This window comes from Oncorhynchus mykiss, chromosome 12, assembly GCF_057628025.1.
Source record: "Oncorhynchus mykiss isolate SJ-2025 chromosome 12, ASM5762802v1, whole genome shotgun sequence".
NCBI classification, from domain to species: Eukaryota; Metazoa; Chordata; class Actinopteri; order Salmoniformes; family Salmonidae; genus Oncorhynchus; species Oncorhynchus mykiss.
Genome location: NC_143033.1, coordinates 50,605,198 through 50,621,442, shown reverse-complemented (window position 1 = coordinate 50,621,442; position 16,245 = coordinate 50,605,198). Strand labels below are relative to the sequence as shown.

Here is a 16,245-nt window from a genome sequence, read left to right as displayed (position 1 = left end):
TTGGCTGCTTAGATTTCATTTATTCTTATTTTTTCTATTAAAAACACAAACTACAGCAAATATGTGGAACTTTAAAAAGAGTGGAACCCTCACTCTCCTAACATAAAAGTTGAACCCTATCCTCTCCCCTCTCCCTTTTTTCTCTACCGTCTGCTCTCCCTTTTTTTTCTCTTCCGTCTAACCTTCCCTTCCTACCGTCTCCTTCCCTCCCCACCATCTCCCCTCCCCTCTCTACCGTCTCCTCTCCCTTCCGTTTTCTATTTTGTCTACTGTCTCCTCTCCTAGATGTGTATGCCATTGTTTTGTATGTTCAGATGTGTTTTGATATTTAGATGTGTGTGTGTGTTAACGCTCACTGATGTTCCTTTGTTTGAGTTTTTTTTACTTTACCTTGTTTTTTCTCCTCGGTCTCATGTTCTGTGAGAGACAAACCACACCAAAAATACAATTTTGAGAAAAATATTGTAGAACGGAAATGTTAAATGTACCGTAGATAATCACAGAAAACAATCTTCATTATGATTGTATTCTGGAATAATCTCAATCTCATTAGGGGTAGGCAGACCCAGTGGAGGGGGAGGAGCTAGGACTAGACACACCCAGGGGAGGAGCTAGGGGTCCTCGGCCACAGTCCAGGATCAGCAGCATGTCCAGGTAGGTGTAGGGCCAGGCATGTCCAGGAGTTATTAGATGTAGAAAAGGACAAAAGAAGGGGGCTACTGGGAGCATACTTATGTACATCAGATAAGACACAGTACAATACACCAGATGAGACAAGCTGACCATGGACCCTAGGCAAATAAAAACTATTGCAGTATAAACACTAGAGACTGGGACAGGGGGATCGAGAGACGATATGGCCCCGTCCAATGCCACCACTGAGTGCTACAAGCCAGGGACTCCCCCATAATAGTCAGTGGTATGGTTCATCAGTCCAGTGCAATGGGACCTGATGCTTCTCTGCTTGGCTCTCAACTTTAAGGAATTAGGGAACTAGCGTCCTGTCCAGGGGGGGAACAGGCTACTTGTACATCAAGTTGCCTTACATGACAGAAACAGGAGATATACTTCTGTCCATATGGGCCGTTCATGCCCAGACGAGGATTATTTGTCCAAGGCTTAGGTACGTAACGTCACTTACAAGACTGAAACCAAGTCTGACTCTCTCACATAAAAGAGGAACTCTGTAGGAGAAAGCCCTGTATCCATCTGTTTTCTTGGATATTTGGGGAACAAAGAGTCCTGCATCTTGTGGTTCTCTTCCCTTTCTAACACATACCCTCCTCAACCTCTCACCTCTCCCTTCCTGAACGACATCCCCTCCTCACAACATCAGTCAATCATAATCACCTTTACTGTGCCTCTTTGTAAAACATTAGCTAACGTACCATTTGTGTTTCCCTCTTACTATCACTCACATGTTTATCCTTGCCATGGTGGCAAGCGTACAGTAGGTTCTCCTACCGAACACCAGGGAGGTTGTTCCATCATGGGGAACAGGAGTTCCCGATGCAAGTTTTTTCACGATGCGAGATCTGAGGTGTTAAACAAATGACAAGTTAGAATAGCAGTTAATCTCTATAGCTAATCTAAAATCGATTAATAACACACACGTCTGTCTACTATCTAACCTTAGTCAACGGAGTTAGCTATTTTACTAGGTAACGACCTAGATTAATATCACTTCTTGATTAAATTCGAACTCAGCCTTCTGTCCAGATGCTGTATCCTTTTTGTTTACAATACATGTGGTCCTTGTCTTCTGTTTATAATGGTTTAGATGGTCTTCAAAAGCTTGTAGGCTAGTAAAATACTGAAGACCAGCAGTGTTAACCACCATCGTTGTAAATGAGTCATTACAAAATTCCTGAGACATCTCAAGCTACGAGTGGAGCAGACGGGACTATGACGCCATTTTAACACAATCGGTATCCCTTCTAGCCCAGACCGAAAGGTCTATTTCCTGCAATAAATTCTGTTTCAGCCAATTACAACTGTTGACGTGGCAGAACCTTTTTCATAAATCACACCGCAGCGGGGTAACGTTCAACTCGATTATATCGAGGCGGAGTTGAGTTTGGACGCTGAAGTTGCTAGCAACAACAACGAGCCACCATCAGTCGATTCTTGTAAAAAAATAAAACTTACACGTACATCTTTGTCATATACAAGTGCCCTCTTCCGCGTGCTTCTGAAATGTATACTTTTAATTACATATTTTAGCGAATACAACCACCAATCCCTTGTTGCTCGTACAACTTGAAGTGAGATTCAATTAGTTCCGGGATCCTTGGGATCCTTACCTACCCTAACCATTTAAATTGTCAACTTCCATTATGACAGCCCAGAAAACGAAGGTGTCATTTCTAGTGACAGTCAAGCGACCGAGCCACTCCAAAATAACTGTTGGTTACGGACCACTGTTAACCTGTTATTCATTGCAAACATTTATTACAATTTATGATGCAAACAGAGTCTCTCTCTTATCGGAACAGCTCATGGAATACGAGAGATTAAAGAGACGCAAAGGGACAGAACAAAAAAAAGTATTATGCGCCATTCAATTATGGTTCTGAAAAAAACAAACACGTTTTGAGATAAGCACTCAATTCTTAACATTGTAATTTGGCATTTCCTCCCTCGTATTGTACTTCTGTAGATGGTCATTCAAAATCAAAGAACAAGGCATGCATAATAGTTTTTTTTTATAATGCACATTGATCAAGGAAACCGCTTATAAAAAAAAAAAATCTATGGTGGGCATGTACATTCTTTCTTATAGGGGTTCATATGCCTATCCATTCCCACTCGGACTATTCCTCATATCTTACTTGGTCAATATATTCATCCTGTTCGTGTCTGCTCAGGGAACTCATCAGTAAAATGGCTTTATAACATTGACAACTACTAGATGTTACATGAAACCAACCACTTTTTACTGCATGTTATTTTCAATCATTTAATTCACAGTTAAATATCTTTCTGATCTTGTCTGCTAGCTAACAATTTCAACTTTGAACCTCAGACTCAAAGAGATGGTTATATAGCCAATAGTTACTTTCCTTTTCCTTCTTCGGAATTAAAATGTACCTTTCCATTGTGGTCCATGGTCCTTTCTACTATCTTCTCACACCATGCCTGAGGACCACGAGAGGTCCATGCTGCCTACAACCCGTTGGCCTACCTACACTCATGTCTTGGAGCCTGGGAATAGTCATTGCAGTGTTGATGAAATGTGATCTTGAAATGCCATTAAGTGACATCTTAAGGAATTTAACGTTTCCCCCAATACATTAATGTAGATCAATGCAGGGCTCTGTATTATAAGAGTATGACAGAGCCACAGAAGGGCGAGTACTGTGGTCTACATTTCTTTCTATGTTTACTGAATGTAAAAAAATAGATATAGGATGAAGAAACAAAAATGAATGAAACATGATTAAACACGAGTCACATCTGCATGTTTTCTTTCAAGTTTAAAAAAATATGTATTGCGACGTGTACAACTACTCAGCTCTGTCTCACTGCTCAAAATGTGTCGGAAGGGTACGGTGGGCCTATACCATTAGATGAATTTACAGATTTAGAGTTAGAATGCATTTACCACACGGGGGAGGCGAAAAGATTGAAACAAAATAGAAAAGATTCATCAGTTAGATTTTTTTTTTTCAACGGTTCTGCAGAATCAATGCTATGTTAATTCTCTTAGAAAAAGAGAGTAAAAGGAAGAGAAAAAAAGCCACACAAAAAATGTTCCGGAGACCAATAAAAGTCTATTGGGTTCAAGTTGTACTGTTTTTTTCTGATAGTGGAGGCAGACTTTATAAACCAAACATGGGACTGAGTGTGGTGGCGGTGGTGGTAGAAGTGGGGAGTCTCCCTGTCGCGCCTCCTCCTGCCGGGGTTCTAGTCGATGTACTGGGAGAGCCAGCGGAAGCCCTCTCCGTAGCCCTGCCTCTTCAGCACGCTGCACATGAACAACTCCAGTGGTCTCGTGTTCAACTCCTTCATGGGAATGTTGCCCTGGAGACCAGACAAACAACATCAGGGAACATCATTCAAATGCATGGTTGTTCTTACCACCTGTGGCTCTGTTTTTGTTCTTCCTTTGTTTTAAAAATCATATCTATGTTAGAGGTAGGCTGTTCAACAGGATATTGCTTTGGTTACTGCTAGGGCCAAGAGTTCCCCAACATGACCTGACAGGGTGAAACTCTTGTGATTTGTTGTACAGTTCAGTAGTTGCACTGTGAGGAAAGAAAAGTGGGTGGCACAGTAGTATCAGTAGATGTGGGTTAGTGCAGTGATCTCCTCACCTTGCCCGTTGTCTGTCCATACAATCCAAACAGCTCACGCAGTCTCTCCTCGCTGATGGCTTCGTGTCTGTCAATCTTGTTGCCAAGGACCAGGATCGGCACGTTTCCAATGGTCTCATCTGTCATTAGTGCCTGTGTGTACCACAGGACGGAGATGTCTGGTTAGTTGTCACATTAATCCACACCAAACATGTCATGATGTAAGACATGATCTACCCATGAAGGTTTTAGCAGTTACGACTTTGGAAACGGTAAAGAAACCATTCTCTCGTCGCACATATCCAAAGAAATCAGTACAAAACTGATGAACTGCTTATGAAAAGGCCATTTGTTTGGATAGAACATGTATGGTGGGTTTTTAAGTTGAAATCGTTTTCAGCCCCATTTATCTTATTCATGGGGCCTTTTCAATGTCGTTGTGAAATTCATGATTACGCACATCAAGTTCTGTTTTGGACTCAGCCAATCTCGGGATGTCAAAGCAATCCACAAGGAAGACGATGCCGTTGATGGCGGGGAGGTAGTTTTTCCACACTCTGCGAGCTGTTTGAAAACGCGCACAAAGCAAAATAAATTAGTGCAGTACAGTTTTGTTGGGAACCACAAATGAACAGATCAACGTTCTCTCACACACAGACAGTCAGGCACACATACATACCTTGTGCATGGCCTCCAAGGTCAAAGGTGGTGAAGGTCATGCCAGCAATCGTCAGCTCTTCCGAGGCTGGTGGGTAAAATGGCTCATAGTTACATTGGAAAACTACTACTCAAGCTCAGTCAACTGGGTAACCATCAAATAGGTAGGACAATAGTAAAAGTAGCCAGCGCTAGCTTTTTATGAACATCTGAGGGGCAGTGTTCATTTTGGCACTCTTTTGGATTTAGTCATCTTAGTCATTTTGTCACATTTTTGTCATTTGAATTATGATTTGGTGTAGTTGTCAAAATGGCGAAAACAGCGTGCCATTTTAGTAAACTAAATGCCCTTTCATTTTAGTCACATTACATGTGTATTGCCTCAATGACCGAGAGTAAACATAAATCACCAACTTCCATATCCTTGTCCTACCAATATTTTTCTGCATAACATCAGATTCTCTTCCCAACAGCAGAAATATGACAAACAAAGAAAGAAAAATCTGTCCATGTAAATTCCTATTTTAGCCTACATAGATATTGCACATTACATACAAAAACACACAGAGACAGACAAGAGAGAGGAGCAATCAGCAGATGGCAAAGTATTGTGTGACTGGTTAGCTATGGGGAAGCAAGAGAGTCGCCTACGCAATGTGTCTAATCGGAGGCAGAGCGGAGCATGTCTGCCCATATTCATCGCTTGCTCTCCAGCCGATGTAGGCTGTGCGCGTCCTTCCCACCGCTGAACAGAACTGAGAAGCACATCTGTGCTGCTAAAATCAAAAAAATTGTACTCATCACTGAAAAGCTCTTAATCTCTCAGAAAAACTCCTGTCCAGTCCACTTAGTAGTCAGATTTTAGTCACAGAGAAGTTAGTCTCGTCTCAGTCAACTGATAGGAAAAAATCATTTTCATTTATATTTTTGTCAGTCTATTTATTTAGTCAGTCATAGTCTAGTCAATTAGCACAAATTATAATAATAATTTTTAAAAAATAGGTGTTTGACAAATATTTTAGTCACTATTTTTGTTGATGAAATTATCACAGAGGAGAAGATCATATTTAGGATTGATTGTTGAACTATTAGGCCTGTTCATAAGCACTGACTGTTTCCTTAGCTCTCGATGGGTACGGTTATAGGAAAATTACACAAATGTGACTATAAAAGATTTACTCACTTGGATGTAAAGTTGGCACATGCTGTCCCAATCTGTCATCTTTGAGCATGTGCAGTAGCGTTGTCTTGCCAGCATTGTCCAGTCCAAGAAATACTAACTTGCCCGATTTCTTGTACAGTCCTAAAATATAATAAATGTATCAAACAAATATTTGAGAAATGTTTTTGTACATTGAAAGTGAAGAAGCTGCGACTTCCTATCACCTTGCCCTGTCAATAATGGTTGACTTTCCTTTGCCTAACAATGTATTCACAATGAAACCTCTTCTCAGCAACAAAATAAGTCAAACATGAAAGTGTTGAAGTAACAAGTTTAGACTTGCTGTCAGGTATGCATAACCTATAGTGAACAAGCTTTGTCATTTCTATCCGAGTGAGCTGAGGCCTAGCCGTCATCATTACTCCACACCACTGGAACATCAGCACTACCTGTTTAACAAGTTAAGCAGGAGTGTCACCACGCCTCTTGGGGATGAGAGCTAGCTAGTGTCACAGAAACTAGAGGGCTCTGGAGAGGGAGGCTAAAGCGAGCTGTAGCAGCAGCCTCTTGTTTGTGTTTCACTGTAGCTTGGCAGTGGGCACGCACACTTTCAAACACCTAGGCCTAGTCCTATACTACTCAAAATCAGTTACCACGTTCAACCACAAGAGGGACAAGATGGATTTATAGGAACGACAGACAGTACCACACTCGTTGGCATTCTTTAGAACAGGTGGCGATTGGGAAAACCAAGAAATAAACAGAAAAGGTATCAGTACTGAGTAGCTTAAGAACCATCTTCCTATACAAGCCATTCAGAGGACAGTACTGAAAGTGTAATAGGTGAAGTTTAGATAGTACTTACCTAGAAACTGCAGTACGCTACTGAAACCACTATAAATCCAATCAAATATGAAGGACATATCCGGAGCTGGTGAATCCTGTAAGACCGCAAGAACAGAGGCTATGAACAACAGGCATGCAAGAACAGAGGCTATGAACAACAGGCATGCAAGAACAGTACATGTTAAAACATTTGATTAATTACTTGGCCCTGATCTTCCTTAGACACAAAAAATATTAAGATCTAGGCCTACTGGAAGCTAGAACACAAGAGCAGAATCCCCAATCTCAAATAAGGAGCCATTTTAGATCAACAAAAAAATAGTTGGTGCTTTCAAGACAACTGGGAACTCTGAAAAAATACAAGGTCAAATCATGACATCAGTGATCTTTGTCGGAAAGCTCCACAAAGAGGCCTGAGTTCCCGAGTTAGATAACCGTTAACTACTTCCCCCCCAGTCTGAGCTTGTTTTATTCAGAGTTCCCAGTTGACTTGAAAGCACCAACAATTTTTTTATTGTTGATCTAAAATGGCTGTTGTTTTGAATGTGGCATGACCCAACAGTGAAGAGATAAGGCTATTAGATTAGGCTATCTATCAGTCATGGGCACCTTCCTAATATTGAGTTGCGCCCCTTTTGCCCTCAGAACAGCCTCAAGTCATTGAGCATTGACACTACAAGGAAAGCATTACACAGGCATGTTGGCCCATGTTGACTCCAATGCGTCCCATAGTTGTCAAGTTAGCTAGATGTTCTTTGGATGGTGAACCATTCTTGATACACACGGAAAACTGTTGGGCTTGAAACCCAGCAGTGTTGCAGTTCATGATACACACAAACCGGTGCGCCTGGCACCTACCACCATACCACGTTCAAATAGCACTTTAATCTTTGTCTTGCCCATTCAGTCTCTGAATGGCACACATACACAATCCATATCTCAATTGTAACACGACTTAAAAATCCTTTAATCATCTGCTCCCCTTTATCTACACTGACTGAAGTGGATTTAACATGTGAAATTAATAAGCGATGATATCGTCCACCTTGTCAATCTGTCACGGAAAGAGCAGGTCTTCCTAATGTTTCGTATACTCAGTGTATAAGACACCATTATTATAATGTATTTAAATGTAACATATTACAGAAAGGGGGAGTGGCCATACACAGTTGAAGTCAGAAGTTTACATACACAATAGCAAAATACATTTAAACTCAGTTTAAACTCTAGTAAAAATTCCCTGTCTAGGTAAGTTAGGAGCACCACTTTATTTTAAGAATGTGACATGTCAGAATAATAGGAGAGAATATGATTTATTTCAGCTTTTATTTCTTTAATCACATTCCCAGTGGGTCAGAAGTTTACATACATTTAATTAGTATTTGGTAGCATTGCCTTTAAATGGTTTAACTTAGGTCAAACGTTTTGTGTAGCCTTCCACAAGCTTACCACAATAAGTTGGGTGAATTTTGGCCCATTCCTCCTGAGAGCTGGTGTAACTGAGTCAGGTTTGTAGGCCTCTTTGCTCGCACATGCTTTTTCAGTTCTGCCCACAAATGTTCTATAGGATTGAGGTCAGGGCTTTGTGATGGCCACTACAATACCTTGACTTTGTTACCCTTAAGCCATTTTGCCACAACTTTGGAAGTCTGCTTGGGGTCATTGTCCATTTTGAAGACCCATTTGCGACAAAGCTTTAACTTGATTTCTTGAGATGTTGCGTCAATATATCCACATCATTTTCCTGCCTCTTGATGCCATCTATTTTGTGAAGTGCACCAAATCCTCCTGCAGCAAAGCACCCCCACAACATGATGCTGCCACCCCCGTGCTTCCCGGTTGGGATGGTGTTCTTCGGTTTGCAAGCCTCCCCCTTTCTCCTCCAAACATAACGATGGTCATTATGGCCAAACAGTTCTATTTTTGACCAGAGGACATTTCTCCAAAAAGTATGTATCTTCGTCCCCATGTGCAATTGCAAACCGTAGTCTGGCTTTTTTTAATGGCGGTTGTGGAGCAGTGGCCTCTTCCTTGATGAGCGGCCTTTCAGGTTATGTCGATATAGGACTCGTTTTACTGTGGATATAGATAATTTTGTACCCGTTTCCTCCAGCATCTTCACAAGGTCCTTTGCTGTTGTTCTGGGATTGATTTGCACTTTTCACATCAAAGTAGTTCCTCTCTAGGAGACCGAACACGTCTCCTTCCTGGGTGGTATGACAGCTGGGTGGTCCCATGATGTTTATACTTGCATACTATTGTTTGTACAGATGAACGTGGTACCTTCAGACACTTGGAAATTGCTCCCAAGGATGAACCAGACTTGTGGAGGTCTACAATGTTTTTTCTGATGTCTTGGCTGATTTATTTTGATTTTCCCATGTCAAGCAAAGAGGCACTGAGTTTGAAGGTAGGCCTTGAAATACATCCACAGGTACACCTCCAATTGACTCAAATTATGTCAATTAGCCTATCAGATGCCCAAGAATTTAATGTTAATTTCTCTACCATAAGATGCCTCCATCAGTTTAGAGAATTTGTCAATACGATCAACTGGCCTCAGACCACGCAAACCCAGGCCCTTTTGCAGGGAAAAACTCATTCTGATTGTCTGGGCCTGGCTCCCAAGTGGGTGGGTCTACGCCCTCTCATGCCCCTGCCCATTAAGTATGTGGACACCTGCTCATCCAACATCTCATTCCAAAACCATGGCATTATTATGGGTTTGTCCCTCCTTTCCGAACCATGGAAAACATCCCCAGATCATTATTCCTCCGCCACCAAACTTTACAGTTGGCACTATGGATTGGGACAGGTAGCTTTCTTCTGGCATCCGAACAAACCCAGATTTGTCAGTCAGACTGCCAGATAGCGGATGGCCATTGTTGCTCCTTGACGTTCCCACTCCACAATAATAGCACTTACATTTGACGGTGACAGCTCTAGCAGGGCACAAATTTGATGAACTGACATCCTGACATCCTATGCCACATTGATAGTCACTGAACTCTTCAGTAAGGCCATTCTACTGTCAGCAACAGGATTCATTCAAATAGCCAAATCCACTACTTTGAAGGGGTGTCCACATAAATGAAAACATACTTGCGTATAAAGGCCATTTACAAAAAGTCCCACGGTACCTAACATAATTAAAAACTGTAAGCATACAAGTTACCACACCCGGTCTAAGGGATTGCCAACTATGGAAATTCCTCTATCGAGTTAGGTAAATCAGCTTTTAATTTCCTTCACCTTATTTTAAATGTTCCTATATTTGATGTTTCGGGTGCAATTCCAAAAGATAATTGAGGACTTTATTATTGATGAATGTGTTTATGACCATGTTATTTTTCCCGCTTGCATTTTGTATTTATATTTTGATGCGTGTATTTTCTGTAATTTATGTCATTCAGGCCTCATCCACAAGAGACCTTAGTGTCAGTATGACTCCCTGATAAACTAAAGGTTAAATAAAATATGGTATCTGAGTGAGTAACAAAATCTAAATCTGGAACCAGGGGAAGCATCAGTGACACAGGCAAAGTAATATGGCATAATTAGTCTATTAGCCTATATGTGTTTCCAAAAGTAGACTAACAACCATCCTAGAATCCAGGGCCTACAATCCCTGCAATCCGAGTTCAGCATGTGGAACGCGGTGCGTGTCACATCGTCGCAAGGAGAGAGTCTCATCTGAAGGATTTAGCAACATGTGATAAGAACAATGACAATGAATGGCAACCCTCAGGAAGTATAATCTTGTTCCAGTGAGATTCAATGGACAGAAGTACAGGCAGTTCAGACCAATGTTCACAGTCTCTTTCCTAACAGCCAAGACACGTGCTCATGAACATGGCCTCAACGACACTGACTCAGAGCCTGATGATGTGGACCATGGGCCTTGTAAATGGATAATCCCAATCAGGTTTAGTTTGCTAACATTAGCCTATTGTACTTTCCATTAAAAAATACACGCAAGATACAAACCTAATGTTCTGCCATAATCATTCTAGCATGGAAACGCTGCACAGGGAACCTTTTAAACTTAATATTTAACATTAACAATTTGACTAAACTAACAAACCAATGGCCATCTATGTGCATGCAGCTTCAGTAATGCAAAATAAAATGCCATTCACAGTCAAAAGGTAGGTTCCCAACACCTCTACATAAATACCTCCAGTGAGCACGGAGCAGGAGATTTATATATATATATTTTTTTTAAAGGTCAAAATGGACATGCCCACAAGGGTTTTTATTTTTTACTAATTTTCCACATTGTACAATAATAGTGAAGACATCCTAACTATATAATAACATGGAATCCTGTAGTAAGCAACAAAAAAAGTGTTAAATCAAAATATATTTGAGATTCTTCAAAGTAGCCACCTTGATGACAGCTTTGCACACTCTTGGCAATTTCTCAACCAGCTTCATGAGATAGTCACCTGGAATGCATTTCAATTGACAGGTGTGCCTTGTTAAAAGTACATTTGTGGAATTTATTTCCTTCTTAATGCGTTTGAGCCCTTCAGTTGTGTTGTGACACGCTAGGGGTGGTATACAGAACTGTTGGCTCAAATGCATAGTTTTGAAGTCTTCACTATTATTCCACAATGTAGAAAACAGTAAAAAATAAAGAAAAACCCTTGAATGAGTAGGTGTCCAAACGTTTGACTGGTACTGTATATTTGAAATAAAAAGAGGCCTCAGTGGCCTGGCTGGCTGGCTGAGCTGGTAATTTTACTGTGACTTTTGTCTCAGACTCAACTGTCTCCCCGTCTAGCGTGCACCACAATGCGCCCGGCAGGCTGGCCCGATCTGTGACCAGTTATGCAACGTGCAAACAGCTCCAGGGCTAAAGTATATGGGAGCCAAAGGTCAAGACCATGCAAATACAACTGAACTACACATCAGCAGGAGCTCTCCCCTTTGCCCTGGCTGCTGCTGACACACTGTGGGTTGGAGGATGTGTGTGTGACGTGATCCAGTGGAGGCAAAAGATCTACTGGCAAAATTTCTGAATTGGAGTGCCTGTGTAAACGCAGCCAAGTAAATACCCTACTCTAGAACAGTTTAGCAGGGAAGCCAGGATATTTGGTAGAGATGTACCACACCGGCTTCTAGTATTTTCCAACTATCAAAGCAAGAGAGCAGAGCCCTACGCTAAACAACCTCTGATTTATCCATACCAGTCTGATTTTACATGATTACGTCAATGGATGCTCAAAAAAGTCACAACAGTAGTCGTCATGGAGATAGTATTCTATGGTGTTATATGTTCAACTTCATTCTGTTAATTCCCCTGAACATCAGTCCTTTTAAACATGTAATTGATCAATCTAGGCCCAACAATAATATTTAGAATTTACAGCATCTAGCCTAGCCAAAAGAAAAATCAGAAGTAGTGACACCCCGGCAAAATGTTTTATGATATTTCAATATTAAGGCCAGAGGGCATTGAGGTGCAGGAACAGAAGTGTACTAAGATTATAGAAAAAAATATACTTCCAGTAGGACATCAGACTACCTTACAGATCTATTTGCCAGGCCAGCTGGCTCGTGTTCTCACCTTTTTCCTAGAGTCTCTTAAATAGGAGAACGTGTATTCAACTCAAACATAACCTACAGGTTATGACAGCTAGAGATAACTTACAAACACTGATCAATCAAGTCACTGTTTTCAGCTCAAAGCTTTCTATCCCTAACAGAAGTTGAGGTGAGAGCAGATTGCTCTAGAAAAGCCATAGCTACTATATATGTGGGGGAAAGAAAATACAATAAATAAATCCAGATTATAAAACAGGTTTTTGGGATGCTGATTGCCATAACTCCAGCAGAGTTATGGCACCACAATCTCAGCATTCTCCAGGTTCCATTCATCAATGCACACCCACACCCAATGCCCAGCCAGTCAATTTATAAACTTCATCTCCCCTGGAAAAAAGCGTTGAGACAATATTTCTCTATGCTACTAGGCTAACATTTGGGTTGTCTTAACCTTGCTGTCTGCTTCTCTGACCTGTGGAACAATGTTGCAGTTTTTTTGACAGCTTCTCTGGCCAGGCGAATTCATTTATCAGGATAATTTTTTAAACCTTTATTTTACTAGGCAAGTCAGTTAAGAACAAATTCTTACTTACAATGACAGCCTACCGGGGAACAGTGGGTTAACTGCCTTGTTCAGGGGCAGAACGACAGATTCTTACCTTGTCAGCTCGGGGATTCGATCCAGCAACCTTTCGGGTTACTGGCCCAACACTCTAACCACTAGGCTACCTGCCGCCCCAGACATATTTAATTATAAATAAACTAAAGCGCACATATCTTGCCGTCATTTCGGCTGCTTGTGTTAGCTTTAGTTGGCAAGCTAGCAAATGAGAAGTAGCTAGCCTGCATAGCTACATGTTAATGATTTGTTTACTATAACAACAATTGCAAATACAATGGATAGAATGAACGACCAGCCCATAGATAATTTTCCTGACATAGTCAGCTAATGTGTGTGGGCGCATCCATGGGGCAGAAGTCAGCGTGTTGTGATTCTCGGTGGCTAGATTGCTAGCAAGAATGACAAGAAACTGCCATTTGGGGAATCATAAGTGGCTCGTTTCATCTTGTTCTTGATACCATGTCTTGTTTTGACAGATTTCATGTCAATGCTAATAGGGCCCAAATTCGCTAGCTAGCCAACCAACTACTGTAACTATTTATTTGAGAGGAAACAAGTGCTCATTGTGCAAATGTATTTATAGTTTCAATAAAATATTGGAGACCAAATATAGCTTACACGTTGTCAACAATCTAAGCCAACCCTGTCTGTTTTGCACCATAGTTGTGCACACGTCAGTTTTGTTGATAAACAACCAACCCGTCTATTTGGCTAGCAACTTGAGAATCTGTAAACTAACAACTGGCTTTTGCCCAGACTATTTTGTATGGTGGAAGGATAAAATAAAATGAATTTATTCAATATAATAATGTTTTTCATATTAACGATTTTCACCCTCCAGACATTATTTCCTAAAGGACAATGATGAAATGCCTATGTATGTAATGTTGTGAATTTCAACATGATTTATGTGCCTATTTAAGATTACTCTGTTTTTCGTACGATGACTTAATGACTTATGAAAACTTGCTATGTCCTCATTGTGGTTTTACAGATGTGTTTCATACATCTTATTTATACACTTTTGTAATATAAATGAAATGCACATTGTTATAATGGGTAGACTTATTCATTTTTCCTTTGTCTCCAACCCCCTTCGATGTGTGGAACGGATGTGGGTGGGACTAGGTCTACATAAGGGTGCAAATTACAAAAAATTAACAAAAGCTGACGGAGGCCGTGAGGCCAATACGTAAGCTTATTAAAGATCAGTGGTACTGTCAAGAGCAGTGTGTGGTTTCCTGTTTCCTTCATTGTATGGTGGAAGGATAAAATAAAACTAATTTACTCAATATACTAATGTTTTTCATATAAACATCAAATCGTTGAACATGTTGGCAAGCGTTTTATAAAAGCAATAAGGCCCTCGAGCACAGGAATTATCAAAAATAACACCCCCTCTAAGGGCTCTTTACACGGCCCTTGGCTTCGCCTCAGGCCTAAAAACAGCCTTTAGTCAGGAGTTATTCACACGATAATTCCCATGTTCTCACGCTTAAGTATAATCTGTATCAATCTAATATGAAATGCTTAACAGTCATAGTTATAATCAGAAGACAAAAGACAATTGCACAGTGTCAGACACTAAATATATTAATCTCAAATGCCCACTAATTAATAGTAGTTGTCATAACATTGTTGATCTCACTCCTGTTCTAATCAATGATCATTTAGAAGTAGGGGGGGTTCAATATATGGCCAATAGAATTCAACATGGAGGAGAATCTGGGGTTATTTGACTGATTTAGTTATTTCTAGTTTGGTGACTAACCTTACTAGGAGAGGATATTTCTGTTAAGGTATCAACGTGTCAGACACATTTTGGCTAAAGGTAATTGGGTTCAACATTGCATATGTACCGCGCACCTCACAAGAATTCACCAACTCACACACCTCAAACGAATCTTATGTCACCAATACATATTGAGTTTGATTTGATTGACTCCAAAAAAATATAATTTCAGCTCGAACGTGATCATAGCTATCAGATTTTTACGGCCTATTGTGATGCTCCATTATCCGCTACTGGATATGTCCTGTTTGAATGTAGGAAATGTTTCATCATGAAAACGAATCCCTTTTTTGTTCAATGAAGTAAACCAAAAATGTGTATACACCACCAGGTGTAGACACGTTTAGCCGATTTGAGAACGAAGATACTGTAGTATTGCCAAATTAAGGTTGGTCGAAAGTTCTGTGTTATGCCGAACAGTAACTTACCAATGCTGTAACAGCATCACATTATCCCGTTACAATCCGCTAACTACCTGACATTAAGGCATTTGTTTAATTGACAGTGCAAAATCACCATGATGAATAATATAGCAACGACCACTATAACCAGTTGGCTAGCTAACGCTTGGAAGCAAAGCCAAGAGGATAGCGAGCTGTGAAAGTCACAAATTGTATTATTACGTTTAGCTGGCAGCGGAGGAGGAGTTGGTTTTATTCTCATTTAGCTAACTGGTTAACATTAAAATCAAGCTAACGACAACGTGGACATACACACGTAAGTTGCCATAGTGATTGGTTGGCCCTCTAGCTAGCTAAGTGTATTTGAATTCATAGATACGTGTCATTTTCAAAGTTAGCTACAGACATTAGCATCGAGCTAGTAGTGGGAGGGAGAAAACTAAAGTTAGCTGTATTGGCGTTAACAGCGAAGCGGTTTGTCACAACTAGAGAGCATTTCTCAAGATAGTAAATCACATACTACTAATGGGCCTAATTTAAGGTTACCATATTATATTTCAAAATAAGACAAAACGTTAGCTAACTAACGTCAGCCGTAAACTACACACTTTGTTTTAGGCTTCCTGCTCAAATGACGTTAGCGTAAAGCTAACGTTAACAAGCAGTGTTGCCGTACGTTCAAATAAACTCACTGGCGCAAACGACATATTTGAAATAATTAATGCGAAACACTTACCCGTTAGCTATCTAAGTGTATATCAATTGACTAAATATGTTTTCTCTTAAAATCATGAAAATCGGCCTTCTGGTGAAATGAGAGTCCGCAATTCGCGTCTTCCTCTATACCTAAGTGTTTTGTTACAGAGCCACGACACAGCAATGGCTGTCCTCAGGCCTAGCCGCTTCCTGTTTATGTTTCA

At 40.6% G+C, this 16,245-nt stretch overlaps 1 protein-coding gene and 1 long non-coding RNA gene across 2 annotated transcripts; both read right to left on the bottom strand.

Annotated features, from left to right (window-relative positions):
* Positions 1–1,935, bottom strand: LOC149979205 (uncharacterized). The gene is made up of 2 exons (XR_016485108.1): positions 1,632–1,935; positions 1–1,535 (listed from the first exon to the last, which is right to left on the bottom strand). It is a non-coding gene; the product is annotated as an uncharacterized LOC149979205 (long non-coding RNA).
* Positions 1,936–2,423: 488 nt separating this feature from the next.
* LOC110537724 (small COPII coat GTPase SAR1B) lies at positions 2,424–16,175 on the bottom strand. Its single transcript, XM_021624058.3, has 7 exons — positions 16,062–16,175; positions 6,980–7,055; positions 6,136–6,255; positions 4,975–5,040; positions 4,756–4,859; positions 4,317–4,448; positions 2,424–4,023 (listed from the first exon to the last, which is right to left on the bottom strand). Exons 2-7 carry the CDS (start codon positions 7,035–7,037, stop codon positions 3,907–3,909), a joined length of 597 nt encoding a protein of 198 aa, XP_021479733.2. The 5' UTR covers positions 7,038–7,055; positions 16,062–16,175; the 3' UTR covers positions 2,424–3,906.
* Between the last annotated feature and the right edge of the window lie 70 nt (positions 16,176–16,245).